The 15,155-nt window shown below is 36.4% G+C and overlaps 1 protein-coding gene across 1 annotated transcript in view; it reads right to left on the bottom strand.

Moving 5' to 3' along the window:
* Positions 1 to 15,155, bottom strand: part of LOC113109067 (cilia- and flagella-associated protein 58-like) — a 47,193-nt gene that overhangs the window by 18,380 nt on the left and 13,658 nt on the right. Inside the window, exons 10-11 of the mRNA XM_026272605.1 lie at positions 13,541 to 13,702; positions 11,412 to 11,558 (exon numbers count right to left, since the gene is read on the bottom strand). Of these exons, the coding sequence (XP_026128390.1) occupies positions 11,412 to 11,558; positions 13,541 to 13,702 (309 nt within the window). The remainder of the gene's footprint in view (positions 1 to 11,411; positions 11,559 to 13,540; positions 13,703 to 15,155) is intronic.

Genomic DNA, 15,155 nt, shown 5'->3' with positions numbered 1-15,155 from the left:
ATGCTGCTTAGGCTACAGGTAACAGCCTTTATACAGTCTATGGTAAAGGCAAAGATGTTGAAATAAACATTAACATTCACACAATCAGCTTTTCCACATGCCCCGATAATCAAAACTTCAGCTTAGCCTTGCTCCATTTATGCAGATCAGTTTTTGTAACTGTATTACTTAATCCACCTGTTGCTTTGGTCTTAAACAGCAGCCGCTTGCACCACCTGCTGGTGAGCGACTGACAGGAGATGGAGATCATGCCTCTGTGCTCTACTGCTATTCCTGCAGCTCCCGGATGTGAAAGGGCGAATTATCTGCCGAATTTTAACCACTGAATTTGTGGAAGCGAATTTGGAAAGTGAAATAAAATGGACCGAAATTTGCCTGTCGAATATTATACATCGTATTTTTAAACCGATTGAATATTTTGGAGGTGAATTCTGGAACGTGAATATGAATTATTGTTTTTTTAATTATGAAAAGGTGTGTGAAATATTTTTAATTGAAATATTCACAGCTGAAACGAACAACTATGTTAAATTTCAGGACCTAAAAATGGAATCCTTGGAAATACAAGGCATTAAAATGCAAGTACTGTTAATGCAATGCATATTCTTTTCAGTTAGTGCTATTCAGCATGCTTTTTTGTTTCAAAGACATTTGTCATTATTTTACTTCCATACAGCATGCCACGACAGACATTTTGACAAAAAGTCATGATGTAAGTCTGTCAGAAGTTGTGCAAGAGGTCGAAACGCTGCAGTAATTTCCCCTTGGTGGGAGACAGTAGTACTTCATCTAGACATTTGACTTCAAAATCCATCTCTGTCTTTGACACTTATTTGGTCGCCTGCGGCAGAGGCAGTGGGGTAAACATATATGTCTGCTAGAAAACAGACAAAAAAGTGGATGGGAAGGACAAAAAGACGGAGGGAAGACGGGTGTGAGTGCTTTACACATCATTTGATACCAGTCTAAACCTTTATCCCCTGAGAGAGAGAGAAAGTCAGAGTCAGCTGCAGGAGGGTTGTCTTACAGACCCAAGATCCTGTTTTCAGCACCCAGCTCTGGTGTATGTCCCAAACACTAGGCCCATGCTGGTACGTGTCACATGCAGAAAGTTGTTTTTAGAATTAAATGACTGTACATCTGTCTCTTGTGAGATTGCCTTTACCATACTAAACAATGTAAATACGACTGCTGGAGAAATCAGCGGAACCAAGAGTGTACTGTGAGTGCTATCTACACACATTAATTATTATTATTATTATTCTTTATTTATTATTTTTAATTTTTAAGTAAATTAACATGTCGACCACAGCACATTGTTAAATTACATGCAATTTTATCATTTTATAGATGGACAGGCATTTGTCTTATTTATTTTTCTTAAGTTATAGCATTAATCATGGCTGTAGACTAACTGGTCAATAATTTACAGTCTAATCAACACTGGCAACTGTTGGGAAAACTTTACATCTAAGCATTTTTATTCAACTTTAGGCACTTTTATGTCTAGGGGTTGATTTATTTTATTTTATTTTATTAAACTTTTTTTCTTTTTCTTTTTGTCTTGGATCAGTTTCCATGCCTTTCTGATTTCTGTTTGCTGCTTTTAATAAAATAAAAAGTTGTAAAATACATAAATATGTATTTAAAATAAAACATTAATGAAAATACTAATTTAGTCTTTCTACGTCAATATGTCACATTTTATTTAATAATTTCCAATCAATTTCTGAGGGACAATTGTTTTATAGTAATCCTACACCATTAGTAAAATAGACATTCTATCTTGAAATATTAAATTTAATTATTAAATTGCCATTATACTAAAAAAAAAACATAATAATATATTAAAATATATAATCGGAAAATGTCAATTTGAACTCTGTTTGCAGACAATTGAAATAAATGTGTTTTCAGATACTTCAGAAGGCATTTTCTTCTTCGGGAGCCTTGATGAAGGGGCTCTGACAGTATAATAAATGAACAGCAGTGTGCATATAAGATGACAAAACATATGACTCTGTCTAAAATCTGGCTTGTTAACACTGAACCGGGATCAACTGCACAAGGTCATTTAAAGGTCATTCGCCGCAGCTTCCATTTACAGTGAAAAGCTGATGAAATTAAAAGAAAAAGTAGATTCGAACATTGTTTAGAACTCGGATGCATTCTTTAGACACATCATCACTTCCATTTCAACAACATCAAATTCTGAAACTTTCTCGCCTCCTCCCTCGGTTCAGTGCTAAAACATTTGCAGACAGTGTCTGGAGCATGTAATAAGATTTCTCTGAGATCGATGTCACCTCTCGGCATGCAGAACATCCAGCTGGACAGAGCTGGGGCTGAAAGCAGCCTCTCCCCTCATTAACCCCCGCCACAGCCTCTCGTGATGAGAAAGTGTAGCCCATTCATTAACACACTTATCAATTCTTATGAAGTGACCTAGTTGTTAGACAGTAGACAGACTCAGTGTTGGCTGGCTTCAAAGAACACAAGAGCTTCTTTCTTGGTATGTTCGTGAAGGCTTGAGGTAATAAACAAAAACAACAAGAGCTGAAAGGTCAAAGTCCTGGCACAATAGTCTTTGTGTGTAAAGGCAAGAGACCAGCAGGACAAAAGGCCATTGCTTCCTATGAACCTGTCTGTAAGAGAACACATCTTATAAATGCTTGCAAATGCCCTTTAAAAGGATAGTTCACCCCCAAAACAATGCAGTTAAATAACCAGCAACAGCTTTTACACCTCAGTAAAGAGTGGAGCATGAGTCGTGCACAGACCAAAAAATGAGGAGGACTTCGGCGGAGGACTGTGACTGAACTCAAAACTTCAAAAACGTCAGTTACTGAAACCACACAATGAAAGCCAGCAAGAACCTAGACACATGTGTGCAGATAATATACCATGACAGTTCCGATCACACAGCAGCAGTTGCGAGTCCTGAAATGTATGGGTGTGAGTTCGATCACAGAATGCAGTTGTCACTTCAGTAAATATCTGAGATATGTGTGAATGCAACTGTATTACTGGTTCAAATACAGAAATGCCAACCGTATTCTGCTGCTGTGAATGTGGCATATTTTTGTGATGAACTACCATGTTAAATTTACACTGAAAACAACATGGGGTAGGATTTACTTGTACTTGTACATCCAGTTTTTAAACATTCATCTATTACTATTACTATTTTATATTTTACTTACATATGTGAACTTCCTGTTCTTGCACATTTCGCTTAATAATGTATATTTTATCTATTTAAATATTTAGTAGCTGACCAGGTTTACATTTCACTGCAAGTCTGTAAATAACTGTGTGTGTGACAAATACAAACTTGAATCTTGAATTTTGAATCTTAATGTCTTAACAATTTTACCTTAAGAATTGCTAGTAAATGTAAAAATAATTACAATGAAGTGGCATTGCAGTATTTTTGTGTGTGTAAAAAAAAACTTTTTTTTTATCTTTACAGTGTGTGTAGTCAATATTTTGTCATATTTTGTCTATATCATATTCATTTCAGTTCATTTTACATAGTGTAAACATAATTATGCATCAAGAATTAACATGTTCATTGACTTCATTGCCTGCACATTCATGGCCTGTGTTCAGTTCTTGCAGCTCAAGCGGAGAGATCGTGCTTCTGTAAATATATATTTGATCAACAATCATGTCATGATTTTCACGATGCATATTTTGGTCTAATTTTGTTGATTAAATCAGTGTGGGCACGGTCCTGGATCCTGCATAATTTGCATCTCTCCTTTGTCTGACACAACCATTTCACACTGGATCCTCTACTAATGAGATGAATCAGGTGATTTTGATTAAGGAGACATGCAAAATGTACAGTATTGGCGAGCTCCAGGAACATGGTTGGGAACTACTTCGGTCACAGTCATTTGATGTTGCAATCATTTGGAGTAAAATAAGCACCCATATTTCTCTGATTTCAGAATGATTTCAAAGCAGATACTTTAGAACACAACTCTTCTCTTTCTCTCAATTTACCGCTATAATATACATTTCAAAGACACAGAATCAACTTCAGGGTGGGGAAAGGGAAACGGGAAACAAGTGGATGAAGCAATGGTAAACCCATGTATTTATAATTTTATGCACAGATTCACATTCTGGGTAAAACAAACATTTCATTAGAGAGACAGAAGTTCAGGATTAGGATGCATATTCAGTGAGTGCATTAAGAGATCAAAGACAGATCAAACGATGTAGATGTGATTTCAAATTCCACTGAGAGTGCCCTCTGCTGACATAATGAGGTTTTGACAGAACCACCATCAACTACTATCAACCTGCCATCTTCTAAATGCTGTGTTCTCAAATAAAAACAAAGATGAACTTCATCTGTAAACGAATACACCTGGCTCTCCAAGGGCATTTTGTTGTGTGGGTAACTTTAACACTTTAGCAAACTTTACACTGATACTGCGTACATGATAATGACACCCGTCGCCTGCATGGGTTATCTCTTAACATAGACGCACCCTGACAGGATTAGACGTAAAACGTGAAGCTGAGAATGAGTTGCTATGACAGCTGCTACATGGAAATGTAATGAACCCAAGTTTGTCACCATTTACTAGAGTGATACTGTCTTTCTATCTTAGGTGTAATATTGCTGACAACTGTCAAACATGTGACAAAGCGTATCTGACAAATTAATACCAGAGGTGACAATGACGGAGGAGGAGCAAATCCCCTCTTTTTTTCAGTCAGCCTCAAGAAGTGAATGAAGCGTGACCTTTTAAGCAAAGAGCGGTCTTATAAGCGTGTCTTCCATATTTTCCCACCATGAGGTCCTTGATGTCATGGTTTTCCATTTTTAATGACACACAGTATAGAGATAAAATGTCTGAAATCGCCAGCAAAAATGTCTCTCTATGATTATACTGGAATAGACTCATTTGGGAGATGATCCATGTTCTCCAGCATGATTTGAGAATGTTCCAAAGAGCATCTTGTGCTTTAGTGGAAGCAAGAAAATCTGACGTTTTGTCCAAATGAGTTCAAATGATCATATCACAAATCTGCTTAGTGGAGCAAGGTTTTTCTTTAGTATTTAGTTATATGTTTCCCTTTTATTCTAATTCCATAGACATTGTTCATTTCTAGATTCTCAATGTTTTCTAAGAATTTTGAACTCCACTACAAATATGTATATACTCCAGTCATGAGATGTTCAATCAGTCAATCACAAAATCTGCCCCAAGCTTGTCAAACAGAACATTTTCTTGCTTCCCATGTCTTGTTTCACAGTTTATTATGGGCACAAACCCAAGACTAACCAAGATAAATCTTGTAGGAATAATAAATGAGATGAATTAAGGTTTTATGAGGAAATGGCCAAATGGCATGTTCTCCTGCCTCCTTCCATCTGCGTGTGCCCGGGAATTTTATTGAATAATGAATCTCTCGCATTCTATGGCCTTCCATCTGAAGCAAGAGTCAAATGACAAATCAAAAAATAAAGTAAAGACTAAAAACAGAAATGACTTTTAACGGCATGATGAAAGGCTTCCAACCACTTTACGTAATTACATATTCCACAAAGCACAGAGGGCGAAACAGACATGGGGACATTCTGAAAAATGAAACGTTAGCAGTGTTAGAAGTGTTTGGAAAGCTGCTTTGAAACTGAAGCATTCCAAACTACAAGCTATCCACAAACTTGTTAAAATACTGTCTCAGCTAAAGAAAAGTTGCCGTCTACAATCTGTTTTATATATACACAGTAAATCCTGCAAGTTGCGAGGTGGGACCTAAACATGGGTCAGATTTGTTGGTTCAGCACATCTCATTGATGCTCAGTCGGATTGAGATCTGGGGAATTTGTAGACCAAGGCAACACCTTGAACTCTTCGTCATGTTCCTTCAAACCATTCCTGAACAATATCTGTAGGGGGGCACGGTGCATTAACCTGCTGAAAGAGCCCACTGCCATCAGGGAACACCACAGGGTCATGATCTGCAATACTATTTATGTAGGTCGTACATGTCAAAGTAATATCCACATGATTGCCAGGAGCAAAGGTTTTCTAGCAAGACACTGGCCACAGCATAACATTGCCTCCATCGGCCTGCCTTCTTCCCATAATGCATCTGCTGCCATCTCTTCACCAGTTAAACAACACACACCCAGCCACCCATCCTCCATGGTCTATTTCTGATGCTTATGAGCCCATTGTAGGTGCTTTTGGCGGCAGACAGGGGTCATCATGGGCACTCTGACAGGTCGGCAACTACGCAGCTCCACATGCAGCAAGCTATGATGCACTGTGTGTTCTGACACATTGCTATCATGTCCAGGATTAAGTTTTTCAGCAATTTGATCTACAGTAGCTCTGGGTCATCAGACCAGATGGCTAGCATTCACTCTCCAAGTACATCAGTGTGCCCATGACCCTGGTGCTGGTAGCTACAAACCACCGCATATCAGGAACTCCAAGAAGACTTGCCATTTTGAAGTGGCTCCAGTCGTCCAGCCATCACCATTTGGCCCCTTATCAAAGTCAGTTCTTTTTACTGCTTCCAAAACATGAAATTCCCAAACTGGCTGTTCACTTGCTACAAAATATATCCCACCCCTTAACAGGTGTATTCAAACAAACTGATGGTTCGGATGTTCGGATGGTACATGTGAACCACAAGTCACTTGAATGAACAGAATCAATCTAAAATGAATCAGATCTCCCAGTTCCCAAATGTAGCATTAGACCATTACACCCCTTTTCAAAAAAAAAAATATATATATATATATACATATTAGGGCCGGGACTCGATTAAAAAAATTAATCTAATTAATTAGAGGCTTTGTAATTAATTAATCAAAATTAATCGCATTTTAATCGCATATAAATATTTGACCTGAGAACAGTGAGAAGTAATTTTTTTCACATGGATTTATAGTATACCATTGAATAATGACTGAATACATAAGCTTAAGCAACAAAATATTGTTTATTTTTGTTCAACCAAGTCTAGCAGACCAGTGCAATTTTTGCCATTAAGTGTAGCAATAGCATATTTAGAAACAATTTAGAAATAGTACATTTCAGAAATTCAGGAAGCTTATAGGTGCTGGAACCTTCTGTAAACTGTTTTTTAAGTAAAACACAAGACAGTCAATTACATTCAGAACATTGGAAACACTGACTATTAGAAAACATCTCTCTGTTGCTTCAGAGGCCATAACATACTAAGTCCAACTCTCAATAACCTTGGCCAAAACAATAAAGACTGCCAGTTCAACATAAACTGCCAGTTGCACCAACAAAATAATACATAGTTCACGTCCACGCTAGCTGCTATATGTTTTGCGTTGAGATGATACTTGAGGCTTGTCGATGTGCTGCAGTGATATGCGAACGCTAGTTGGTGCTTCAGTATAATCGGTCCGTCGAAACGCATCCAGTGAGAAACGTTCCGCGGTGCAAAAATACGTTATTAAAAATGCGGGAATTTTTTTTCTGTAATTAATTAATCTTAGTTAACGCGTTATTTTTTGGGTAATTAATTAATCTCAATTAACGCGTTAAAGTCCCGGCCCTAATATATACGTACATATATAGGCAGTAGTGTCACTATTAGTGGTTAGTTTTGGCACATGGTATAACTCCAAAAATGCTTCACACAGTTTGTGAATGCAAAGCTTCATTCACATGTTCTGGATCTTCTGGAAACGGATGATGGTTTTGACTTGAGAAGTGGTGGGAAACAGGAGAAGAAGGCTGAGGAACCAGAGACGTAAGCAGAGGTAAATTGCAGCTCTGGGGCACCTGTATGCTTTAGAGTATAAAAGGCAAAGGGTCAGACACAGGCTCACGAAAAAACCAAGAATACAAATGAATGAAGGTGAAAGAAAGGAAATGCCAGAGAGGGTTACGTAATCCTGCAGAGAACTCCCTATCAATTTAAAGTTGTCTGCATCATGTCCCCGCAGCACCTCAAAACATGAAAAATAGCCTTGGTTCGTCATTTCTCTCTCTCGTTCTTTCACTCTAGTTGTTTGTCGATATTCTTTGTTCCGATTTTCTATCTCATCTGTCTATTTAAGTTCCTTACGTTTTTTTGTTTGTAAAGTGATGCCTACAAAAATTATACTCAGATTACAGGATAAATGTGTTTGTCAAGTTTCCAATGAACACTAATCACATGACACAATTTTACACAGTGATTAAACAGTTACAGAAATAAGAAGTTTGTTAATTATGCATTTACTTACATTTTTTCTTTTCTTTAGTAGACCCTACTGTTGCTAAATCTAGAAGCAAAATAGCTATAATAAGAAATACTTCTATGGCAGACTTCATTACACCTGTTGTCTTATCGCCACATTAAGTAAAACTCAGAAAATACAGAATTTCCACATTCGCACTTGTAAAAGAGAATTTATTTATGTATTTCAATCTAAAATTTGATAAACCATAAGAATTCTGACCAACCTGTAAACAATTTCTCTGGGTATATTATTTAAAATATATTCTTTTGTTTGTAATTCCTAATCAATCTTTTGAAACTACCTTCACTTTTTTGTGTGTGTGTGAGCTACTTAATTGCAATTTTTTTATAATAACTTTATAATAACTTTTATAATAACTTGTTTATCTTGGCACTACATAACTTTGCAGGAGTAAAAATTTAATTGGAAAAAAACTAAATTTAACATATAAAAAGAATAAAAAAAATAACTATCTATACAGACTAGAGATGTGAAATTGTTAATCACAATTAATTACATCCACAATAAGTTAGTTCACATAATATTTGTGTGTTCTGTGTATATTTATACTGTATGTATATTTAAATAGACACATACATATACATATATATATATATATATATATATATATATATATATATATACACACACTGTAGTGCAAATATATATATATATATATATATATATATATATATATATATATATATATATATATATATATATATATGTATGTGTGTATATTTAAATATACATACAGTATAAATATACACTACATGCACTACATATGCACTACAGTTAAAAATGTGGCATAACATACACCATCCCCCCCCCCCCCCCCCAAAAAAAATACTTTTTAAGAAAGGCAAGATTAAATTGTTGCAAAGTTAAGACTTTGTAAAGACATTGTTCCAAAAAAAATAAAATTCTATACTTAACTTGAGTGCTCTTCTGTTGTTGATGATGACTGGTCTTTCTCTACTGTTCTCTGTGGCTTTCCTTCATTAATACTGTTATTTAAACACAGAGTGCTGAGCTTGGCTCAAACATGCCTCTTACTTTGATTAGCAAGGGTGAAATATCTACTCCAAAGATTATGTTGATATGAGAATGTCAGCATCCGTTGAGTTCACAGACTTTAGTTTGCTTTGTAAAGTTTCTCAACGTTTCAGTCTTTAGTGCATCTTTTGGTTTTCTATTTCCCTTTCTCTTCCATTGGGTGTCATGCCTTTTCACTTCATGGTTCAAAGGAGAGGTGAACATCACAGCCATCATGCTTCCTGAGAACCAGTCAGGGAGCCAGACAGCACCTCCTGTGGCATGCTGGGTAAGCTGCTCAAGCTGGGTAGCTGCCCACCAGCCCTCGAGACCCATTTTCTTTTATTAATGAATCTTTCTGTCTAGTTCCTTACTAATGCACACATGCCATATTTCACCCAGAATGATCTTTTAAGGATCTTCATCAGAGCTTAACGCAGTCAGATACCAGGAGAGAATGTTTAAAACCATTTAACTATACGCTTCCTAAGCCAGCATTTGGATTAATCAAAACAGACTGTCAGTTATCCATGGATCTGTTTAGTTCTGAGACAGCTCATAATCTGTGTTCTGTGCAAGACGAAATTTTCCACCCGTTGTTGTCCAAAACGCCACAAGCCCATGCAAAGAGGAACCTTCCCATCTGAAACCATCTGTTCGGACCACTGGACCACACTCCTCTGAAACAATCTGTTCAGGCTGACGGAGCGATTTCACCATGCTCCAGATATTAACATAAAGTAGGGTCCGAAAATATGAGGTTTTATGTTGGTTTCTTTTTTTCAAAACATTTTTTTTTAAATTCTAAAAGCCTTTAAAAACCAACATGAACACAGAAAGTGACTATAATTCAATGATCTACACTTAACAGTCATACTTTTTGTTATTTTAGGGACATTTAGCGATTTGATTATACACAAACATTTACATGCCTCTTAAATGTAAGTCATTTTAATTTGAGGATATAATTTCAATATAATCTCTGCAACAACAAAACAGGGGCCAACATCAATATAAATAAATAAATAAATAACAATAAAATCTTGTAGAAAGTAGATTGGCCCTTTAAAAATGGAAGAATTAACCCAAAATCACCAAAACATGAGCATCGCTAGGAAATGTTTAGGGGCGCTATGTAACCCCCAACTGCACATTCTGAATCCTCTTTACTAAAAGTTGGGATATTGATGATATGAGAATGTTTTTCCTGAACCTATGACAAATACTGTATGTGAATAACATTGCCAGGTTTAGTGGATATTTTAGATCTGTGGAATCAGTCGGCCATATAGAACTGCTGGGCAATCAAACAGTCAAGCTGTTTCTCTCTCTCTCTCTCTCTCACTCAGGCCACATCCATCAGTCTATACCTCAGAACAATGTCATGTATAATTGGCAACTCCAATAACCACCAAAAAACATTACATATTCATTAAGTCTTTCATGTCACATGTTGAATTTGAAAGTGCATAAAGTCAAAGCCCTCTGATCTTTTGTGTTTTCTTTTATTTCGTTCCTTTTTTTTGTGCCATCATATTATATTTTCCAATATTATCCTCAGTGAGGGTGATATTGAAAGCGCATGATGGAGAAAAGCAGGGACGTGCCATTGTATTTGATAAGCACAAAAATCTGGAAAGTAATAATGAAAGGATTATGAAAACTATCTCCTCCTTTTCTAATGCTGTCTGGTCACATCAAGCACCACAAACGAGCACCTATAAAGACGGTGACCAGTCTATCACTGCGTTTAGAGAAGAAAAAAAATTATTAAATAATTAATATACTTTATTATAAATAATTATTATATTTTATTATAAATAATTCTTAAGTATCTTATGCAATTATATAGAATTATTTGTTTAATTATAAATAATTAAATTATATTTTATTTTATTGTATTTTAATATAATGCCATTAAACGATTTTGCATGGTTTCTATTTCTGCCAATTGCACTGAGTAGCCAAAGTTGTGCATTAGTTTCACATTTAGTGTGTACAGACAAATCTCTTAACTGGAAACGAGTCCCATCATGCCTAGTAAGGATACTCGGCAGGCATAGTAATGTCAGATCTGAAAGTTTACAGAACTAAGAGGGCGAGTAAAGACGTGGCAGTAAAGGATGAAATGGGTTACCTTGAGATTTTCCCTTTCTCTCTCGACGCGTTGGAACTCCTGGCGCTCCTTGTCTATAGCCACCTCTTTTGTGGTGATTTCATCTTTTAGCTGTTCGAACATGTGGTTCACGATTTTAACCTTGCGTTTCATCTCAGCATTCTGATCCTAGAAGTGAACACAGGGAGGTTTGTGAAACATCGCCAATAGACAAGCACCCTAGAACTTTCACACTCAAAACACACACTTATTCTTTAGTGCAGTGAGAAAGAGACACAACATGATTGGGTCATCATTGAAAGCTTACAACAAAAGCCATTCATTTATGGATCTGAAAATCAGTCTTATACTTGAGTTTCATACTGCAGTTTTAATGGCTTCTCTCATTTGTTTCTTAAAGACCCCAAGTGCAGTTTCCTTTCCTGTGCTGACATATTTTTCTGTTGATACATAAAATTTTGGCCAAAAAAACAGCCATGAGACTTTGGTCACATCACAGCCATGAACAATGATTTGCTAGCAGACTGCAAAGTGGCATTTGGATGCAAAACATTCTCATTCTGAAGAGAATTTGATTGGACAAAAATGTGTGTGGTGCAGGATGAGTATTGGTCCATTTTCCTGGACGAAAAATCTTGGAAATGTATGCATACACACTACTGTTAAAGAGTTTGGGATCATTGAGAGTATTAGTATTAGTAGTAGTAGTATTCACCAAGGATGCATTAAATTTATAGTACAGTAGTATTAAAGCTGCGGTAGGGAACCTTTGACGCTCTAGCGGTTAATAAACAGAACTGCTTGCGTCTTGCAGAAGAACATCGTAGCGGAGGAACTACTTCTCTCTGTTTATGTCTATGAAGAATCACAAAGGTACTGGGTTACTCCGCCGCAGGTTTCCCCGAAGCAATCTAAAATAGTCCGAATATAAACACTTATTATAGGTGCACCCTAGTGATTCAGGACAAGCCAAAAACACGGTTTGGAAAATGGATTCATGGTGTACTCGCTTATTATATACCTTTTTCTACATTTTGAACACAAACAAAGTTACGGACCGCCGCTCTGATTGGTTGTTTCTTACCGGGAGCAGTCCGTAACTGCAAATGGCAATAGGACCACTGGGAGGAGCCAGAGGAGCTTGATTTTTTCACAGATTATCTGTCTCATATTCTACTGTCAGGACATAATGACAGGTTTAACAAATATGTAAAAAATATATATTTACAAAAGTTACCTACTGCAGCTTTAATTGATTGAACAGTAACAGTAAAGACATATATCATTTTACAAAAAAAAATGTTTTTTAATAAATGAGCTTTCTATTCATCAAAGAATCTTTAAAAATACAGGACAGGAATTAATTACATTTACGTGAAAAACGAAAATATAATTTTTAATAATAATAATATTTTTACTATTAAACTTTTACTATATTTTTGATCAAATAAATGCAGCCTTGGTGAACACAAGATTTCTTTTGAAAACAACCCCAAACAGTAATGTATATGCTAAATGTTAGGTTTTTATGAGAACAGTAGCATACAGATAGCTTCAAAGCTAATATACATTGACTAAAATCCACACAAATTTTGATTTCACGTGTATCAGTGCATGGATTAATTAAGCCAGAAACATACTGGAAAGACACGGGGTGAACAATAACATAATTTTGGCAAAATTTTCCTTGTAACAGTAGATCTGAACAGTGGCATTCAAACCATGACAGTATAGCGGACCTGAAAAGTGACTATAGAAAATGATAGTTCACACTATTGAGTAATTTTCCATTGAGCTCCTCACGGCAATGCTGAGAATATAACCTGTGTTGCTTTTTGAACTGCCTTCAGACACATTTTGCAATGCATCGATGCGTGAAAATGAGTTTGCCTAGCTAGAAGCACCTGCATTCATGTACTTTTGTAGTTTCAGGCCTAAGTCTGCTCAGAAGGGAGGCTACCTACTATTTCCAACTTCGTACATATGGGGAGAATTCCTGGACAAAGATTAATGCCAATTTACGCAAGCTACCGTGGGCCGTATTTCCCAAAGACGTCATCCCATGGATCTACTAGCCTCTACTTCTGCTCTCATGCTCATGGGGAGCAGATCTGTAAGATGAAGTTCTATAAACACACATATACACTTACCTTGGCCTCAATCAGGTTCTTGCTGAAGAGGTTCCTCTCTGTCCTGACATCCTCGTAGAGGTTCTGTTGCTGCTTCAGTTTCGTTTCAGCTTCTGCGATTCTCTTCTTATACTCAAATATCTGCATCTCCTTCAGTTTAATGTCTTCAATATTCTCAAGAACCTGAGAAGACAGAGACAGCGGGATTAGATCAGGAAAAACACAACTAGTCTATAGCTCTGTTTGAAACCTCCCATAGATTTTGATCAAAACAGGGTAAAATGTGAGGCAACATCATATTGTTCCCTGCTGTTTCATATAGCCTTTCTGCCAACATTTTGGAATGGTGTTTATGTTATATTCATCGAGAGTTTATGCAACCTTCCATTGGTGCAAATACAAACTTGAACTGCCTTTACCTTTTTCCCCATATGTCTTGTTTTGATTTGCTTTCTTTAACTCAGATACATTCACATCAGGAGAAGTTTAGAGAATCAAACAGCTTGCCTTTATTGAATTTCACTGCAGTCTGAATAGTTGCCAATCCATGTTAACCTTTCCCCTTGTGCATTTAACAAAGAACAAATATAGTTTCAGTGGGGTTTGGTAGAAATAGTATTCAGTCCTTAGCAAAATGCAAGGGATTTTTGCATTAAATTGATAGCAGAATGTGTCCAAGGCCATCCCATTCAAACTCACATGTGCTAGGGTTAAATAGCTCATGTTTTTGACAAAAGCTTTCAGACATGTAAGCCAAACACATTGTGTCTGCAGAGATAAAGAAAGGTGCATGTGTCAGATCAACCCACTGGTTGTAAATTCTCAGCCCTTCTGAAAATAGGGTGTATATAATCAACCAATGCATGAGAACATAATGCCAGTCACTTCCCGTAAATTCAACAACTCACAATTCATAGTCAGCTGCAGGGCCTTATAAATCAAAACTTGTGAACACAGTATAGTTTCTCCATCATCTCCTCTATAAATCTAGCTAAATTCACTGATCTAAACCTAGCAAAAGTCATACTGTTTTATCCCCTTAAATGTCATTCTGTAGGACAACACATTGGTTCTGTCCGCTGGGTGATTATGTGGAGCACCATCATCATTCATGTCAGATGTCAAAACAATCCACCCTAGAAGATGTTAAAAAAGAAAAAAAATTACATTACATGTCTATATCTACTAGTACACGAAAAAACATTTTTTTATAGAAAAAAAAATTTCAGATTATATATCCAGATTCTATTTGCACATAGGCCTTGCTTCATCACATAGCTTTTACATTGACTGCTCACATAACGTTTTCAAATGATCTTTCTCATGTACAGATATTAACGAGAACATGCATGCTCTTATTATTTAAAGGTTCATCAATAAAATGCTAAGAAATTTGAACTGTCTTATGATTCAGGAGTAAAGGACGATCGCCCTAATGGTTTTCAATAAATAACATGCCATTAATGATTGTGGAACATTGGTTGAATGTAATGAGACAGTCTGGGGGAGATATGTGCTGCCCTTATACAAAATTACAGACTAAAGATCTACAGATTTGTGTTTAAAATAAAATCTGCAAATCCAGTTAACAACGGTTTTCTAAATAACACTGCATGAAGGGGTAAAGAGGTAATGC

Source organism: Carassius auratus, chromosome 1 (genome assembly GCF_003368295.1).
Source record: "Carassius auratus strain Wakin chromosome 1, ASM336829v1, whole genome shotgun sequence".
NCBI classification, from domain to species: Eukaryota; Metazoa; Chordata; class Actinopteri; order Cypriniformes; family Cyprinidae; genus Carassius; species Carassius auratus.
This window is presented reverse-complemented; position numbering and strand designations above follow the sequence as displayed.